Source organism: Salminus brasiliensis, chromosome 19, assembly GCF_030463535.1.
Source record: "Salminus brasiliensis chromosome 19, fSalBra1.hap2, whole genome shotgun sequence".
Taxonomy (NCBI): Eukaryota; Metazoa; Chordata; class Actinopteri; order Characiformes; family Bryconidae; genus Salminus; species Salminus brasiliensis.
Window position 1 is genome coordinate 35,250,843 of NC_132896.1, and position 17,997 is coordinate 35,268,839.

A 17,997-nucleotide genomic window follows, 5' to 3' on the forward strand; every position below is an offset into this window, starting at 1 on the left:
TGTGTGTGTGTGTGTGTGTGTGCTTCATTACCATATTCTGCACTGGATCATAGTCCACAGCTCTGAGGGAACCCTCAGGATCCTGCAGCAGCGTCCAGCTTCCTGACCCATCAATGCTGACCCTCTTGATGTCCACCCCGTTAGCAAACAACAAGAATGCTGGAGGACCTGAGAGAGAACAGGCAGAGCTGATAGGGCCTCTGAATAGGCTGTGTATTATGGGGTGTTCATATTACAGTAATTGATTGCAATTGATTTTAACATTTTACAGTTGATGCACTGTGCAGTGTGTGTGTGTGTGTGTGTGTGTGTGTGTGTGTGTGTGTGTGTGTTGTATTTGGCCTTGCCTGTGGCTTTGCACTGTTTGCCATCTGGCTGCAGTTGGTATCCAGGTTGGCACTCACACTCCCACCTGCCAGGTGACAGCGTCACACACACCTGACTACAGCCACCGCCATCCGCAGACAGACAGCCTAAGACGAGCAGAGACATCCGTCAGCAAGTACACACACACACCCACACACACACACACACATAAACACACACACACACACACACACAACAACAACAAGTTGCAACAACTCTCGCTTACTGCTTGACAATGGAAGAAGCAACCAATCACAATGCTGGGATTTTATTATTATTTATTTATTTATTTATTTTAATTTCTGGGTGTGGTCACAGTTCTTAATTAATAGAAGTATAATTAATGCAGATAAATACTACACACAAAGCTGATCTGCTTTGAAAAAACTGCTGCACTTTCCTTGTATCTTACACCCAGGTATATGGGTGTAAGGTCAGTGTGGGTTCATCAACTATATTTATTACTATGTAATATTTATTATATTCACTGATATTATTAATATCAGTATTATATATCAGTATTATATATTATAATAATATTTAAAAAAATCACATATTAATGATTTTTATGTTTCCAGACTATTTTTATGAGTTTATAGTACAGATACTGTGTGTTACAGTACAATATACTTGTATGAGAGAGCTGTGGGTTGCCGGAGTATACAGAGTATACATACACACACACACACACACACACACAGACCTGTGCAGGAACGGCCATCAGGTTGTAGCGTGGAGCCAACAGGACACACACAAACGTCTCCCTCATGCGTGTGTGTGCATGCATGATCACAGAGTGTACCATTCTCCACACAGGGTTCAATTTCTACACACACACACACACACACACAGAGTCTAGTTTCAGACATTAGAAAAGATTGTTAAGAGTGAGCTTTACACTCATACAGTGCAATACAATATTATATGATAATATACAGTTCTATATGATCATTTTAATACTATACAGTGATATCTGATACTACTATGATAATTGTGATAATATACATATATTGACTTATACAACACAGTACCATTCAATACTCTATATTTTAGACTACAATATTATACTACACTCTATGATTATGATTCTATATGGCAATATATAATACACCATAATAACCGGCAATAAAATATGATACTTTACAATACTATATTATATGATATGTAACATTTTATTATTGTAAATAACATGTTGTGGTGATCAAGCATCTTCTCAGGGCAATATTGAAGTTCATATTTCTTTGTAAAATCAAACATATGTCTGGTATCTGAGTGTGTGTACATTTGAATGTAAAAAAAATTTATATAGATTTTAATGTAAGCAATAATATAAAAACTAAACAAAGGAATTACTGATGAACTATGATGGATACTGTCTTTTATTGAACTGTGATACAGGACGAGAATAGAAACAGTGGGATGGAAAAAGAGTCTATTTTTAGTCTGAAAACAGTCTCAGGCCTGACCCCGGCTTCCACAAAGAAGAAACAAGCTTCTTAGCGTGAGGCTCCCTCCAATCCCGTTATGATGTCAGCTCCATAATCCCGCCCATAATCCCGCCCGAAAAGGTGAAAGTGCGCCAGAGGGCTGCCGGGAGCGAGTTTCAGGCGGGCATGAAGGACGAGCGGATCTCTGGCTATGCTCACCATATGGAGTGTAAAATCTCCAACAGGACGGGTCATCTCTTCCTCCATCCGCAACAGAGTCAATGGCTGTGTCCAGAATGATGACCTACTCACTAAATAGTGCTCTAATCCCTCTACAGCGCACTGTTTTAGGTCATATCCACAGCTGTGCCCTATTTATTATATAGTGTAGTGCACTGATTCAGATCCCCATGTAACAGGGTTCTAGATAGTGCTCCAATGTAGGGAGCAGTGATTAAGGGACATTCCTGTTCCCTAAAATAAAAGTGTTCTGGATAGTGATCCAATGTAGGGAGCAGTGATTAGGGGGATACTGGTGTTCTAATATCCATCTCATGCACCAAGATGAATCAACCAGACACAGTGTGTGTGTGTGTGTGTGTGTGTGTGTGTGTGTGCTGGGGGTAATCTGGTGGCCCTTGGTGTTGCTGTGCTCCTAACCTGCTTAGTGCTGTAAAGCTGCTGACTAAATATGTTCCCTATTACTGATGTCACCTCCCTCATCATCTAATCACACACACACACACACACACACACACACACACACCATACAGCTATGCCGACAAGGCTTGTCCGTCTGACCGACTATTTGGCAGACTGTCTGACTGACTGGTTGTCTGTCTCTGCCCCAGTCTCGTATTTGCCCCAGGTCAAATTCAAAGACTTCACTGACCGTAGGTACTTACAGGGTTTCTAATAAAGTGGCCAGTGAGTGAAGCACATGCTTAGTAAAGAGGCTGGTGGGTTCTCTCCCCTAAACTGCTACAAATACGTACTTTGCTGTGAGGTTTGCAGAGTGAGAGTTCTTGTGTATATATGTGGGTTTTCCACCAAGAACCAGACAGAGAAGCTTTTTATGCATTCAGAAGGTTATTGGGCTGTCATGGTTCTATAAAGATCTATTGCTTTTATTAAAGAACACTTGAAGAACCTCCTTTTTATTAGTGGTTAGCTCACAGTAACCATCCCACCGGCAGCCCCTCTGGGAATTCTCGCAAATCTCTTCACTACCCGCTCTGGCCCTCCCTGCTAATGTAACTTAAAGCAGCAATATGCGAGACTTGGTATTTCTTGCTCATGGGCTCCCCCTACAGTCAGGAACTGGAATAATTGTCATGATGTCATGCTTTGAACACTAAAGGCACCTTTTTGAGTAATACTACAGGATTTGACACTAAAATTGACTCTATGGGTTACGCAGCGTTACACAGCAGTTCTGGAGAGTGCCGTCCTGCTCGCTTCACCAGAGCTCCATAGTGCAGTTAGCAGAGCTCCGAGCCCGGAGTATGTTACAGAACGCTGCTTTAAAGCTTATTTTAGAGCTAAAATTTGGATCAGTTTAAAGTTAAACACAGTAAAAGTCAACTAGCCTCAAACAGTTCAGGTCTGACAGCACTAATGCCACCCTCCCCCCTTCGGCCTTACCCAGGCAGGTTTTGGTGTCCGGCAGTAGCAGGTAGCCCTCGGGGCAGGTGCAGAAGTAAGAGCCTGGAATATTCTCACAGCCCAAAGAGCAGCCATGGTTCCACAGAGCACACTCGTTGATATCTGAACACAGACAGAGAGAAACAGAGCTAGATAGATATTTTAAGAAGTTGGACCCACTCTTAATCTAGCAGTGAGACCCCTGCGCTAAGAATGCTCCACCAACCAGATAATATAAAAGCACAAGGTAGGGGTTTCTAATAAAGTGGCCAGTGAGTGGAAGCACAGGGTAGGGGTTTCTAATAAAGTGGCCAGTGAGTGGAAGCACAGGGTAGGTGTTTCTAATAAAGTGGCCAGTGAGCGGAAGCACAGGATAGGGGTTTCTAATAAAGTGGCCAGTGAGTGGAAACACAAGGTAGGGGTTTCTAATAAAGTGGCCAGTGAGTGGATGCACAGGGTAGGTGTTTCTAATAAAGTGGCCAGTGAGTGGAAGCACAGGGAAAGGGGTTCTTTTTACCTTCACAGTAGCCGCCCTGTTTGCTGAGAGTGAAGCCGCTTCTGCAGTCACACTGACCGGACCCAGCAGGGTGGGAACACACACTCACACACTCTTCCACCAGAGGGTTACAACCTGCCCAACAAACACAGAAACCTTTCTGTTGCACAAAGGGATTGCAATTTATAACTTTAATTAAATTAAATTAAAGCGTGATTTTAGCTGTAAGCTGAATTGTTATAATATGTTATCAGTCATATGTACTGTACATGTTCATAGCTGTGACATCACAACCAAGATAACTTTAAATCTGGTTGTTTTTACCCCCCCCCCTATATATTGTACAGGGACTATATGGATTGTGTTGTCCATACAACAAATTTAATATTTTATGAAATTGTTTCTAGTTTTTTAATTAAAAAAAGCAAATTTCAGTTTTCTGTGATATGGACGCTTTACACAGGCATTCAGACTACTGCTTCATTTCAGAGAGCTGAAAGAGAGGCGTGTCTTTAGGCAGGGGTGTATACTGTAACTAACCGGACGGGAGGGGGGCACTGACTTCTGCTACAGGCTGGTTGCTGGGATGGATCACTCGGACAGCAGCAGGAGCGTGCAGCAGCCTTTTGGAGTTGACCGTTTCTGGACGGCCTCCCGTGTACTTGTTAACTCGTGTGACGCTGTTAGACGTGGAGTCTGTCAGGTACACGTGGTCCAGGTAGAGAGTCATCTTCAGAGACTTCCACCTGGAGGTATTCAATCAAATCACTTCAAAGCCCAAGAACATGATGTCAAGACCTGAATGGGTGGGGCTACACTGCAGGTGGCTAAAGAGGCGGAGTTAAAACACTGTGCACTGAAATCAACACATGAATGGATGGGGTTATATTTCTGTAGGTTGAGTGGGTGGGTCTAGACTGCTTGAGGCAAAATGGGTGGGGCTAAACCATTGCATGCTAAAATCTATACATAAATGGGTGGGGCTCATTTTCTGTAAACTGAGTGGGCAGGACTAAACTACTGTAGGCTAAAAGGGCACAGCTAAATGGCTGTACACTTAAATCAATACTTAAGTAGGGGGGCTACATTTCTTTTTGGGGCTATGTTTTTGTAGGTTGAGTGGGTGGGTCTAGAGTGCTGTAGGCTAAAAGGGTGGAGCCAATCATAAGTTGAAGTTTGTGACATCACAAAAAGTATCGCTGCTTTTTCTTAAAGCACTGCTGAATTACCTTATCGGCTGATTGACGACGTTGATAAGGTTGCCGTTGTAATCACATGACCCCAAGGCAGTGGTTTTACCCGAACCGTACTGGACCCAGAACACCCTCCTGTCCGTAGGGTCCAAAGCCAAGGCCAGCAGCCTGTCCGGCACCTTCAGCACTGTGGTCCTATCTCTCCCTGCAGGGTCTGAGCGCTGGATACTGGGGGTCACTCCAGCAGACAACCAGAAGAGAAATCTGCATATGAGGAAAACAACCTTAGCCTGAATAATCACAAGCTGAACGCTGCAGAACTCTCTGTATGAATCTGTGACAAAAGTATCCAGACACTGATAGGATAGTTGGTTGGGAGAAAGATGAAGATGCCTAATGCCAGGCGTGGGCTAGAGGGGCATAAAGCCCACCAACATTAAGCTGTGCAGCCGTGGAACTGTGCTGTCTGGAAATGAGCAGGTGTCCCAATACTTTTGTCAATTTACTGTACATAGGTAGATAGATAAACAGATAGGTAGGTTCGCTGTGGTTCCCTGAGGACACTGTGAACTGATTTTGAGGCCGAAAACAAAATGGCCGGCCGGGTCAGACGGTGTCAGGGCAGTTCTTTGATGGGTATATGAGGGCAGAGGAAGGCTCAGCTCGTGCCAGGTCCGGCTGAGACGCTCAGATTACACTTATGTGCCAGCCATGTCTGGAAGAATGTGACCGTCTGAGGACTCCCTGCACTCCCAGCCAACACCGTGCTGAGCCGGTCAGTCATCAGAAGGTGTGACGGGTGTTAGTCATCCACCCTCTGTGGGTTCAGGCTTCGACCGCATAGCTGACCACATTTAAACAAACAGTGGACATGCTGTTGTGGGTGCTCAGGCTGACCTTTTGCCCCTCAAAGTTTGACTAGCTGGCTATGCTAACTCATGTGGTTTTTACTGTTTCACTCCAGCAGAATCAGCACTGCACACATACAGTAGTATTTCTGCTAGTGGTACAGTAGTCATTCCAATTAATCTGCATAAAAAGTATATGGACAAAAGTATTGGGACACCTGCTCATTCCTTATTTCTTTTGAAATCCAGAATATTAAAAAGAGCTGATTCTGCTTCTGTTGGAGTAACTGTCTCTACTGTCCAGAGAAGAAGATTTTCTACTAGATTCTGGAGGAGGAGCATTGCTGTGAGGATTTGATTGTGATCAGCGACAAGAGCGTTAGTAAGGTCAGGATGTTGGATGATGATCACCAACCCACCTCATTACTCCCCAACTCACCCCAATCAAAAGTACTGGATAGAGCTCCACCACCATCACATCACAGATCTTCCACTGCTCCACAGCTCAATGCTGGGGGGCTTTATACCCCTCTAGCCCACTCCTGGCATTATTAGGCAGCATGGAGCCAATAGGGTCATGATGTTGATCTGCTCCAGAGAGTCCTATTCTATTGGCAGTACTTCTTCTCTACAGGGACTAGACAAGCTGTGTCAGCAATGGGTGTAACTTAAAAGTAGCTGAATGGATTAATTAGAAAAAGGTGTCCACAAATAATTTGGACATCAAGTTCCAGTTCACTCATTTATCTCCTAATTCATTCTCTGTGTTGAGTTGAGGGTGGTGTGTCCTGGATCTGCTTTACTGTAGATCACTCCTCTCACTCTGGATCTGCTGAGCTTCATTTGAGAACCGGGTCTATCACACTTCAGCTCTGAGCTGAGAGAAGCTGGATGGACCAAGAAGCTCCAATCATTTTTCACCTTTCATTTGGGTCAATAACCAGACTGCTCGGCTGAGAGAGATCTCGAAGAACAGTCCTTTTGCTTTTCCCGTCGCTGTCGGCCCTCTGGATCATCCCTCTTTTCCTGCTGCTCCAGAATATTGAGTTTTCTATCCAATCAACAGCCAGCCCTGAGATTCCCTTGCCCAGTGATAGAAGCTTCTGGAAACAAATTGTACAAACAATTTAAGCAGAAAAGCTCAAATGTAAACTTGTGACTGCATTCAGACTGTGCGCTGGGAACACCCCTCAAGACTTGCTTGCTGATGTTCTGGAGATGTTCTGACCCAGTCATTATCTAGAACATCACAGTCTGGTTCTTGTCAAAGTATCACCTTCATCACCTTCAAGAACTGACTGTTCTTCACTCGCTGTAGATGAAGGTTATCAATATCTCAATCAAAGACTCTTAAGCGCCACCTAGCCAAACACACTGCACTGACACTTTCGAGGACACTGAGATGCTTTACCCACACCTGGACACTTTATTATGCTACTTCATCTCATATTGTGATTAATTTGCTGCATTTTTTTTCTCTACTTTCCCACTTTTCCTGTTTATATCATTCTTATATTCTAGATTTTTTATTATTATTATTTTATTTATTTAATAATTGCTCTTTGGGTGTAACTGGGACCTTGAGATCTGAGTTTCGTTCCACTCCATGTTCCACATGTGATGCCAAAGACAATAAAGCCAGAGTTTTCACCAGCTTGAGCTCCAGCCGTACCTGTCTGTGAGTCCCGTCCAAGTCCGCCTGGCTCAGGACCCCAGTGTGTGCGTTTACCCAGTACACTCTGCCAGCCCTGGAGTGGAAGTCCAGCAGGATGGATTTTCCCACTCTGGACACGAGTTGCTCCTGATCACCACCGTCCATATTCATCCGCAGAATGGAGTTCCCGAGGCCAACAAGCAGGTAAGGCTCTGGATCTTTAAAGATGAATGCAAACAGGGTAAGATTACATTCCTAATATCTGCCTTAACATTTCATTAACCTCTTAAACTCCATGTGGGCCATCACTCCCTCATTTCTTCAAGCCTTAAGATGAACACTTACAATCCTCTGAGCAGAGAGACTGTTCCTAACAGAAGCATTCAGCTTCCATAAAAGCCTCCAGCAGTTTCTAGTTTCTAACCAGTCATTCAGAGCTACTTTAAGGCTTAGAGGGGTGTGAAGCCCCCCAGCATTGAGCTGTAGAGCAGTGGAAGAACTGTGTTCTCTGGAATGATAGTGGTGGAGCTCCATCCAGTACTTCTTCAAACTTCAAATGCTCTTGTTGCTGAGTGCAATCAAATCTTCACAGCAATGCTCCTCTAAATCTAGTAGAAAGTCTTCTTCACTGGACAGTAAAGACAGTTACTTCAACAAACGCAGGATCAAATCTTTTTAATACCCTTTATTTTAGAAGAAACGAGGAGTAAATGAGGAGGTGTCCCAATACTTTTGTCAAAAAGGTCTATGTTCTATTTGAGGGTGTTTAACTGTATATGTTGTGCAGCACATGCAGTAATGCTTTTCTCCAGTAATACCTTCAATGGAACAAAGGCCAGAGTTTGTGTCTAATGGCTGAAGAACTGTTGGTACGTTAAGGCCGGAACTTCTAGTGAGGAACAGATCTGATGGCTAACTGAGAACTGTGTGTTTAGCAGTAGATATTTAGTGGCGTGACCCCGTCCTCAGACGTCACTCCGCAGGTGAATTAGTGCTGCCCTGAGACTGGCCTTTTCACGCTTTAATGCGGTGAACTTCACGGCTCGCTCGGATGCCAGCGGAAGAAAAGCCGCTGTTTCCCCGGCAACGAGTGTGATAATGGAAGCTTTTCACGTTGAACTGAGGTTACTTGAGCAGATTACACAAAGACGCTGCAGCGTTGCTAGGACAGAGGGACAGAGCTCAGAAAACGCATTACAACGTGATGCTACGTTCAATAGTCCTGCACCTTCAGAAACCACTGCCCTATTGTCTGATTGGACAAAGCTGCTTTTTCTGTTTCTGCATGCTTTTCTTATCACTCACTACATAACAACAGCTGAGCTTCACTACAGACCGACAATCACATTCTTATTTAAATACGCCACCGTTCAACAGGAACTGTCTTTCAAAAGTTTTAAATAATCAGTAAGAAGTTCTAATAACATTAATATCAAGTATGAAGCTCTAATATCATTAATATCCAGTATGAAGTTCTAATATCATTAATATCCAGTATGAAGTTCTAATATCATTAATATCCAGTATGAAGTTCTAATAACATTAATATCCAGTATGAAGCTCTAATAACATTAATATCCAGTATGAAGTTCTAATAATATTAATATCCAGTATGAAGCTCTAATAACACTAATATCCAGTATGAAGCTCTAATAACATTAATATCCAGTATGAAGCTCTAATAACATTAATATCCAGTATGAAGTTCTAATAACATTAATATCCAGTATGAAGTTCTAATACCATTAATATCCAGTATAAAGCTCTAATATCATTAATAACCAGTATGAAGTTCTAATAACATTAATATCCAGTATGAAGTTCTAATACCATTAATATCCAGTATAAAGCTCTAATATCATTAATAACCAGTATGAAGTTCTAATAACATTAATATCCAGTATGAAGCTCTAATAACATTAATATCCAGTATGAAGCTCTAATAACATTAATATCCAGTATGAAGTTCTAATACCATTAATATCCAGTATAAAGCTCTAATATCATTAATAACCAGTATGAAGTTCTAATAACATTAATATCCAGTATGAAGCTCTAATAACATTAATATCCAGTATGAAGTTCTAATAATATTAATATCCAGTATGAAGCTCTAATAACACTAATATCCAGTATGAAGTTCTAATAACATTAATATCCAGTATGAAGTTCTAATAGCATTAATATCCAGTATGAAGCTCTAATAACATTAATATCCAGTATAAAGCTCTATTAACATTAATATCCAGTATGAAGTTCTAATAGCATTAATATCCAGTATGAAGCTCTAATAACATTAATATCCAGTATGAAGTTCTAATAACATTAATATCCAGTATGAAGTTCTAATACCATTAATATCCAGTATAAAGCTCTAATATCATTAATAACCAGTATGAAGTTCTAATATCATTAATAACCAGTATGAAGTTCTAATAACATTAATATCCAGTATGAAGTTCTAATACCATTAATATCCAGTATAAAGCTCTAATATCATTAATAACCAGTATGAAGCTCTAATAACATTAATATCCAGTATGAAGCTCTAATAACATTAATATCCAGTATGAAGCTCTAATAACATTAATATCCAGTATGAAGTTTTAATCGCTGTGATTTATGATGTTGTAATTGTCTTCTGTTTTTCAAATAATCAATACAACCTTTATAAATAAAAGAATAAATACATCTAACACTTTTTTGGTGTCCACATGTGTTGTGTGGGTGATACTGACCCCTGTGCCGTGACCGAAGTGTGTTTAAGACCGCTGCTAACCTGCTAACGAGAGGCTGAGGGATTGCACTGGATAATGACTAATCAGAAGGTGCGGAGAGGTCACATGCTCGCTGCTCCCTCACTGTCCTGAGAGATTACAGCACCCAGGAGAACCTACAAACAGCGCCTTCACTGTTACACTGTGCTCACCTTATCTGTCCAAAAGTATCTGGACACCTGCTTCTCCAGCATTTCTCCTGAAATCAGAGGCATTAGCCAGGAGTTGTTGCTAGCCTTTGTCTACCTTTCTGATGTTGGAACTTTGCTGTGAGGAGATTTTGGTTGCAATCAGCCCCATTAGAGCAAGCGTATCAGTGAGCTCAGGTACTAACACTGAATGACTAGTTCTGCCACTTAAACTCATCCCAAAAATATTGGTTGGAGCTCCATCATCACTCCAGAGAACCCGATTCCACTGCTCCACAGCCTGATGGCCGCTTTTATGAAGATTGACTGTTGCATAGCAAGTAATGTAAACCCACCCACATACACACACACCTTTTAGCACGGTGCTAACTGCAGGCCCGAATCACTGAATCACTGTCCAGTAATCTTGTAATGCCTTATGTGGTTTGACCACTGACCACTACCCTGTCAATCAGGGTCACTGCAGTGCTAAGAATGCTAACCCACCACCCAAACACTATAGTCTGCTCTGTGGTGGTCAGTCCTGTGGGGTCCTGAGCATTGAAGAACACACAGGGTGAGAGAAGGCTGGTAACAGAGTCTGCAGAGGAACAGATGGAGACAGTCTGGACTTATAGAACTACACCCTGCTCCTGTACGGTCAGTGGAGCTGATAGAATGGTCAGTGAGTTAAGAAACAAGGAGGCGGTTATATGGCTGAAGTGGCTGGTCAGTGTATACACTTAATTTATGGAAATGTTTTCTGTATTTATCGTCCAATATCTAGTAGATGTGTTTGTCTGTATGGGTATCTAATACGAGGAGTGATAACTGCATCTGAGTGAGGACTGCCCGAGCATTTCTCCACCTCGCACTTCACACTCTCCCACAAACTGTGGGTCAAGCGAAAACCATCTGCTGAGCACTTCAGTATGCTCAGGACCATGAGCTGCTGTATATTATTAGGGAATTGGCCAGGAGTTCCCAGCCTCTACTCGTCAGGGAGGGCTTCATACTAGATGCTGGACCATTGCTGTGAGAAGAATGAGAGCGAGAGCATCGGTGAGGTCAGGTTCTGATGTTGGATGATTAGTTCTGCCGCTCCGACTGTATGTAATGTGTGTACCTTTTGGGTGTCTATTGCTAATCTTCTCACCAGTGTATTTTGCTGTGAGCAGCAGGTTTTAACAATTTGTGGACATAAACATACTGGCCGCTTTATCGGAAACCCCCTTTCGCGTATCTCTGTTGATGCACAGGGTAAGTTAGCCTTCATCTAGCTTATCATCAGTGGTTAGCTTCGGACCCCAGAGACAGTCTTGTCTGGATATTTTTGGACGGTGGACCCACTCTCAACCTAGCAGTGCCACTGATGCGTGTAAAAGACCCAACAACAGCTACCAATAAGACTATGCCTAATCACCTAATTCCAGCAGTGCACATAAATAATAATAATAATAACAATAATAATAATAATAATAATATGATATAATACACTGTATGTCCAAATTAGTTCTGCTCCTACATCCTGACCTCGCTACTAACGCTCTTGTCGCTGAATGCAATCAAACCTCCACTAATGCTTCTCCAAAATCTAGGAGAAAGCGTTCCTCTCTGGACAGTAGAGACAGTTACTCCAACAAAAGCAGGGTAAAAACAACCCTTGATTTCAGAAGAAACAATGAATGAGCAGGTGTCCCAATACTTTTGTCCCTTTAGTGTAAGTCTGTTAGATAAAAGGACCGAAGAGTGCAGGTGCAAGGCAGGTGTAACAGCAAACTGCACACTCAGTAGAGAGCTGAACACATGGACAAACGCTCACTCACCCACACAGCTCCAGTTTCCCGCAGCCCGCGCTCGCCCACCCCAGCACGATGGTCCTTCCGTTGGGCCGCAGTAGGTCCTGCCCACCCAGAGCCACAGGTGCAGCGCAGCCGCAAGCTTCCACCAAAACATATCCGATTCAGCCAAAAGTCAAACAGCCTCAGCGTCAGTGGGCTCCCACTTTCAGTCGTTATCTCGGCCACAGCGCCACGGCAACCGCCTGTGACCTCCGTGCATCTTCCACGTGGGCCTCAGCATAGGTCAGGAGTGTGAGAGTGGACAACAGAGGGCAAAAGACCCAGCAAAGGAGCATTTACATAACTGAGCCAGAGAAGACTAGCTATTTCTCCACACCAGGTTGGGCAGAACTGAAGCCTAGAATTTGTCCAGAGACTGCTACACACACACACACACACACTTACACACACACACACACACACACACACACATACACATAAACACACAGCACTCCAGTCTCCCTGGTCTGCCCCCTCGTACTCTGACTGTTTTGGAAGCAAAGTATGAAATTCCTGACCGTCCCGTGGTGAATCTGAGCTCGCTCTGTTTTTCCCTCCCACTGTTAAAGTCTCAGCCTGCGCTCAGAACACACTAAATGCCATCAGTGAGACTAACACGCGGCTGCTATTGCGGCGGGGAGCAGGGAAATGCTACCATAGCCCACCCTCGGCAGTGAGTCTGTGTGCTTGTGTGTGTGTGTGCTTGTTTTTGTACACTATCAGGAGCAAAATGTCCCGAATACATTACAGAAAAATTGTTTTTTGCTTCTTTAGGTCAAGATTAGGGTTCAAAGTTCAAGGATTAAAAGTGACATATACTACACCATGTCTATAAGCCACATTCATAAATCATGTTATAGCACATATATAAGGCATAATAGCCAATGTATCATATTTAAGGATATTCCCAGAGCTGCACCAACAGTGAATCAACCTTAATGGTGCAATTCCATTATTTTTAATGAATTATAAAATGTAGACTGAATAATAGCTCATTTTGAATGTACTGCAGCACGCTCTATCGAATCAGGCCTGAGGCAGGTCACCCGTTGTAATAAGAACCTCTCAGCTGAATCAGATTTACAGGGTTCCTCTAAGCAACTTTCTAAGGACGACATCAGACGACAGTAATCGATGCACACAAGGCAGAGGAAGCCTGTTAGACAGCTTGTGGTTTCTACAGTGTGGACTGTATTTAGGAAACCGCAGTTCAGGGGAACTGTGGAGGTCAAGATGAGGTCTAGAAGACCAAGAACACTCTGAGAGAGAACTGCTCATATGCTGGTAAGACAAGTCAGGAAAAGAGGTGGTGCAGCAGAATTAAATGTAACCCTATACACATTTATCCTCAGCTTTGAACGAAGCCTCTTCATAGTGGGAGACTATAACACTACCCACTTTAGTCACTGTTATATGTGTAGTGTACGCAATATGATTACATTTTTAAAATAAATACTGATTTTCATATGTTTTTGTTTTTATATATAGAAAGGCTGTGTTTACAAACACAAAACCCAAATCATCAGTTCTGTATTGCATTAGAAATGAAGGGATTTGGCAAATGCTCGTAATTTTGAGGACGTTCTTAAGTACGAAGTTACAAAGTACTTAGCATTGCAAACATTACAAATGTCTTTCATTTTCTTTTGAATTGGATGAAATTTAGATTTTAAGACTTCAATTTATATATTTATATATATATATATATAAATATATGCATGTGTTATATAGTCAGTAAAACATTTGAGGACACATGAGGACACATTTGTATTGAAACCATGACCACGTCTTTGTAGTTACTGAGTTACTGAGATACACCTTAGTGTGTGATAAGCCTTGGAGTGTTAAGGGGTTAAGTTTGGGTTAGCGTTCCCAAACTTCTGGATGTTTGGGGTCTGTCTGGCCTCTGATTGGGATAATGCAGTAAGCCAAGTAGCAGCAGTTTGCCCTGTCCAATGGCCCTTTCACTCTGTGGATGACGGCTATAGTGAGATATGCAGCACTGCCTGTTCTCAGGGGAAAGAACGCTGGCACGAAAGCAGGACAACAGCATCCCTGTAGTCCCACTTACTCCGTACAGGAAACGCACCACAATGACCTTACTCACATGGACCCTTAGCATGCCGAGAGTTTGTCTGGTGTCATGTGACCTGTTTCTGGACGCAGGCATGTTATCAGGGGTGTGTAAAAAGACCTATAGCCATTCTGGTCTTATAGAACACATTATTACAGTAAACACATTATTTTATGCTACTGAGAGTAAAAAGTCTTATACTCCAATAGCCTGAGCTTGGATTGTCTGTTGGCCTATGTTGGCTCTGTACACCAGCACATAGGATTGGTAACTATGAAGGAACTTAATGAGATAATGAGGTGAAACCTATTATCGGACACTTCTGTGCTCCTCACATGCATCTAGAGTTCTTTTATTAGTGCTTAGAACAACTACCACAGGCCCAGAAACAGCTGAGCAGTGAACTCTCCAATTAATTTAGACACTACATGTAAGAAAACCCTGTGATTTTTATGTTTTTCAAGCAATAAACCCCAGCCAGCATGCTCATCTGAAATGGGTGGGCTGGGTGGGTTCCAGGTGGGCATGGGCAAATGGGGCCCATCACCAACTCTGGTAGGAATCCATATGTCGTGTCAACATGGAACCCATGGACAAAACCTTGTGGTTCCCAGTTGGGCTAGCAATACAGGCCCCACATGGGCATGTGATCTGGGTAGATGCAGATGCCCTGAACATTTTGCACTTTTCCCACACAATTGTTGAGAATACGATCATTTAGAATACAGAACAGAAATCTGTCTTGTCCAATTACTTATGGGCAGCCTAGTATGGGCACATGAAAACACTTAAGAAAACAGAAAACAGTTACAGCCATTTTTGTCACCATTTAAAGTTTATCTGGTTGTAAAAGATGGCAGATTTTGCACAGAAGACATGGCAAAGTTGGTCATCATATACGGACAAGTGTGTTTGGCAGAGCTTTGCAACACAGTTCCAGTAAATGTGCAATCTGTTAACTCCAAAACTGGCTGTGTGTTCTCCCAAAGAGAGATTCATTATCCCCTTAAAGCTCACAGACTTTACAGAATGAAGAAATCGTGGTTGTCATGTTGGCATTTTAGCCCAAACCATTTCAAACTCAGGACTGAATCATTTGTTTATGTCGAGATACCGATCTATAGGGAAGAATATACAGTATTTACATCATCACATTAATATTTTTATGTCATAAAAAATGATCTTTTAAACAAGTATAAAGGTGTGCTGTACGTTCAGGTACAGTCAATGAACCAGAACATTTAAACATTTAAAAAAAGGAAAAGTTATGAAATAGAAACAGGAATTGTCAGTGTCTTATAAGGCAATACATCAACAGTGAACATCTCTCTTGCGAGCACATCAACAAACTCAAGAGTAGCCCACAGGTATCCCACATTCTGTGTTCCATATCTTATCACATACAGTCATGCCCGAAAGTATTCATACCCCTGGCAAAGTTTGACTTAAATTTACTTTTATTTAACCAGAAGTTATATTTTTGCCTTGAAACGACACAGGCATCTCCCAGGAGATAACACGATGATGTACAAGAGGCATCATTGTGGGAAAAAGTATTTCTCAGCTTTTATACACATTTGAACAAAAAGTGGCATGTCCAAAATTATTCATACCCTTTGAAAACTGTCACAGTATATGGGAAAATCCAAAGTTCTATACCATTCCAAATAGTCCAAGCTGTTTTAAAGCATCCTAATTACCCTGATTCATTGGGAACAGCTGTTTTAATCAACTCAACAGGAGAAAAACAGCAGCTCTCTGCAGTTGGTTTGTGGACAGTCATGGCTAAGACAAAGGAGCTCACTAAGGACCTGCGGCTGTGCATTGTGGCCGCTCACAAGTCAGGAAAGGGCTATAAAGCCATATCAAAATGTTTTCAAGTTCCAGTGGCTACAGTGCAAAGTATTATTAAAAAATACAAGAAGTTCCGCACTGTGGAAAATCTCAGAAGATGTGGTCAGAAGCCAAAAGTGACACCTGTGCTGGCCAGGAGAATAGTGAGAGAGGTGAAGAAAAATCCAAGGATCACCACCAAGGCCATCCTGGTGAATCTGGACTCTGCTGGTGGCGACATCTCAAGGCAGACAGTTCAACGGACACTGCACACTGCTGGGTTCCACGGACGCAGGCCAAGGAGGACACCACTTCTCCAGAAAAGGCACACAAAAGCCCGCTTGACCTTTGCAAATGCTCATCTGGACAAAGAAGAAGACTTCTGGTGTTCTGTTTTATGGTCAGATGAAACAAAAATTGAATTGTTTGGCCACAATGATGTGTGCACCATTTGGCGTAAAAAAGGAGAAGCCTTCAACCCTAAGAACACCATCCCCACTGTCAAACATGGTGGTGGGAACCTAATGTTTTGGGGGTGTTTTTCAGCCAATGGACCAGGGAACTTGATCGCAGTAAATGGCACCATAAAAAAAGAGGGATACATCACGATTCTCAACAACATCAGGCAGTCTGCAGAGAAACTTGGCCTTGGGAACCGGTGGACATTTCAGCACGACAACGACCCAAAACACACAGCCAAAGTGGTGAAGAAATGGTTAGCAGACAAAAACATTAATGTTTTGCAGTGGCCCAGCCAGAGTCCTGACTTGAATCCAATTGAGAATCTGTGGAGGGAGCTAAAGATCAGGGTGATGGCAAGGAGACCCTCGAACCTCAAAGAGTTGGAGCTCATCACTAAAGATGAATGGGCAAAAATACCAGTGGAGACATGCAAAAAGCTGGTCAGCAATTACAGGAAGCGTTTGATTGCTGTAATAGCCAATAAAGGCTTTTCTATTAATTATTGAGAAGGGTATGAATAATTTTGGACATGCCACTTTTTGTTCAAATGTGTATAAAAGCTGAGAAATACTTTTTCCCACAATGATGCCTCTTGTACATCATCGTGTTATCTCCTGGGAGATGCCTGTGTCATTTCCAGGCAAAAATATAATTTCTGGATAAATAAAAGTAAATTTAAGTCAAACTTTGCCAGGGGTATGAATACTTTCGGGCATGACTGTATGTCTTATCACAGTGTTAGTATTCACACTATCCTCACACTGTAAACAGCACGCTACCACACTCCTCTCTCACCCAGACAGAGACTGATTGCAACTGATTGCAAACTTCAGAAAACAATAAAAGGTTGTAAAAGGACAAGTGTGTTCTAGGACATCATGAGCACTTTCATTTCTACAATGTGCTTACCCCAATCAGCCATAACATTAGTACCACCTGCCTCATACTTAGTAGGGCTCCCTTGTGCTCTCCTGACGTCCTGTGGTATCTGCTACCAAGACTATTGTGAGAAGTTGTGAGGTGTGGCCTCCATGTGCATCAATGAGCCTTAGGTGCACATGACCCTGTCGCTTGCCCCAATCATTGGAGCACTTTTGGTAGGTACTAACTACTGCATTCCAGGAACCCCCTACAAGACCTGGGCCTGATGTCTTAGAGATGTTCTAAACCCAGCTGACCCTAGAATGTCAGACTGGTTTGGTTCTTGTAAATGTTTTTCTGCTTCCACACCTTCACACTGCTTCATCACCTTCA

The 17,997-nt window shown here is 42.5% G+C and overlaps 1 protein-coding gene across 1 annotated transcript in view; it reads right to left on the reverse strand.

The window, feature by feature from the left end:
• Positions 1-12,489, reverse strand: part of egf (epidermal growth factor) — a 29,750-nt gene extending 17,261 nt beyond the window's left edge. Inside the window, 10 exon segments of the mRNA XM_072663202.1 lie at positions 32-168; positions 348-473; positions 1,070-1,192; positions 3,438-3,560; positions 3,955-4,068; positions 4,474-4,679; positions 5,163-5,390; positions 6,896-7,077; positions 7,647-7,846; positions 12,360-12,489. Of these exon segments, the coding sequence (XP_072519303.1) occupies positions 32-168; positions 348-473; positions 1,070-1,192; positions 3,438-3,560; positions 3,955-4,068; positions 4,474-4,679; positions 5,163-5,390; positions 6,896-7,077; positions 7,647-7,846; positions 12,360-12,489 (1,569 nt within the window).
• Between the last annotated feature and the right edge of the window lie 5,508 nt (positions 12,490-17,997).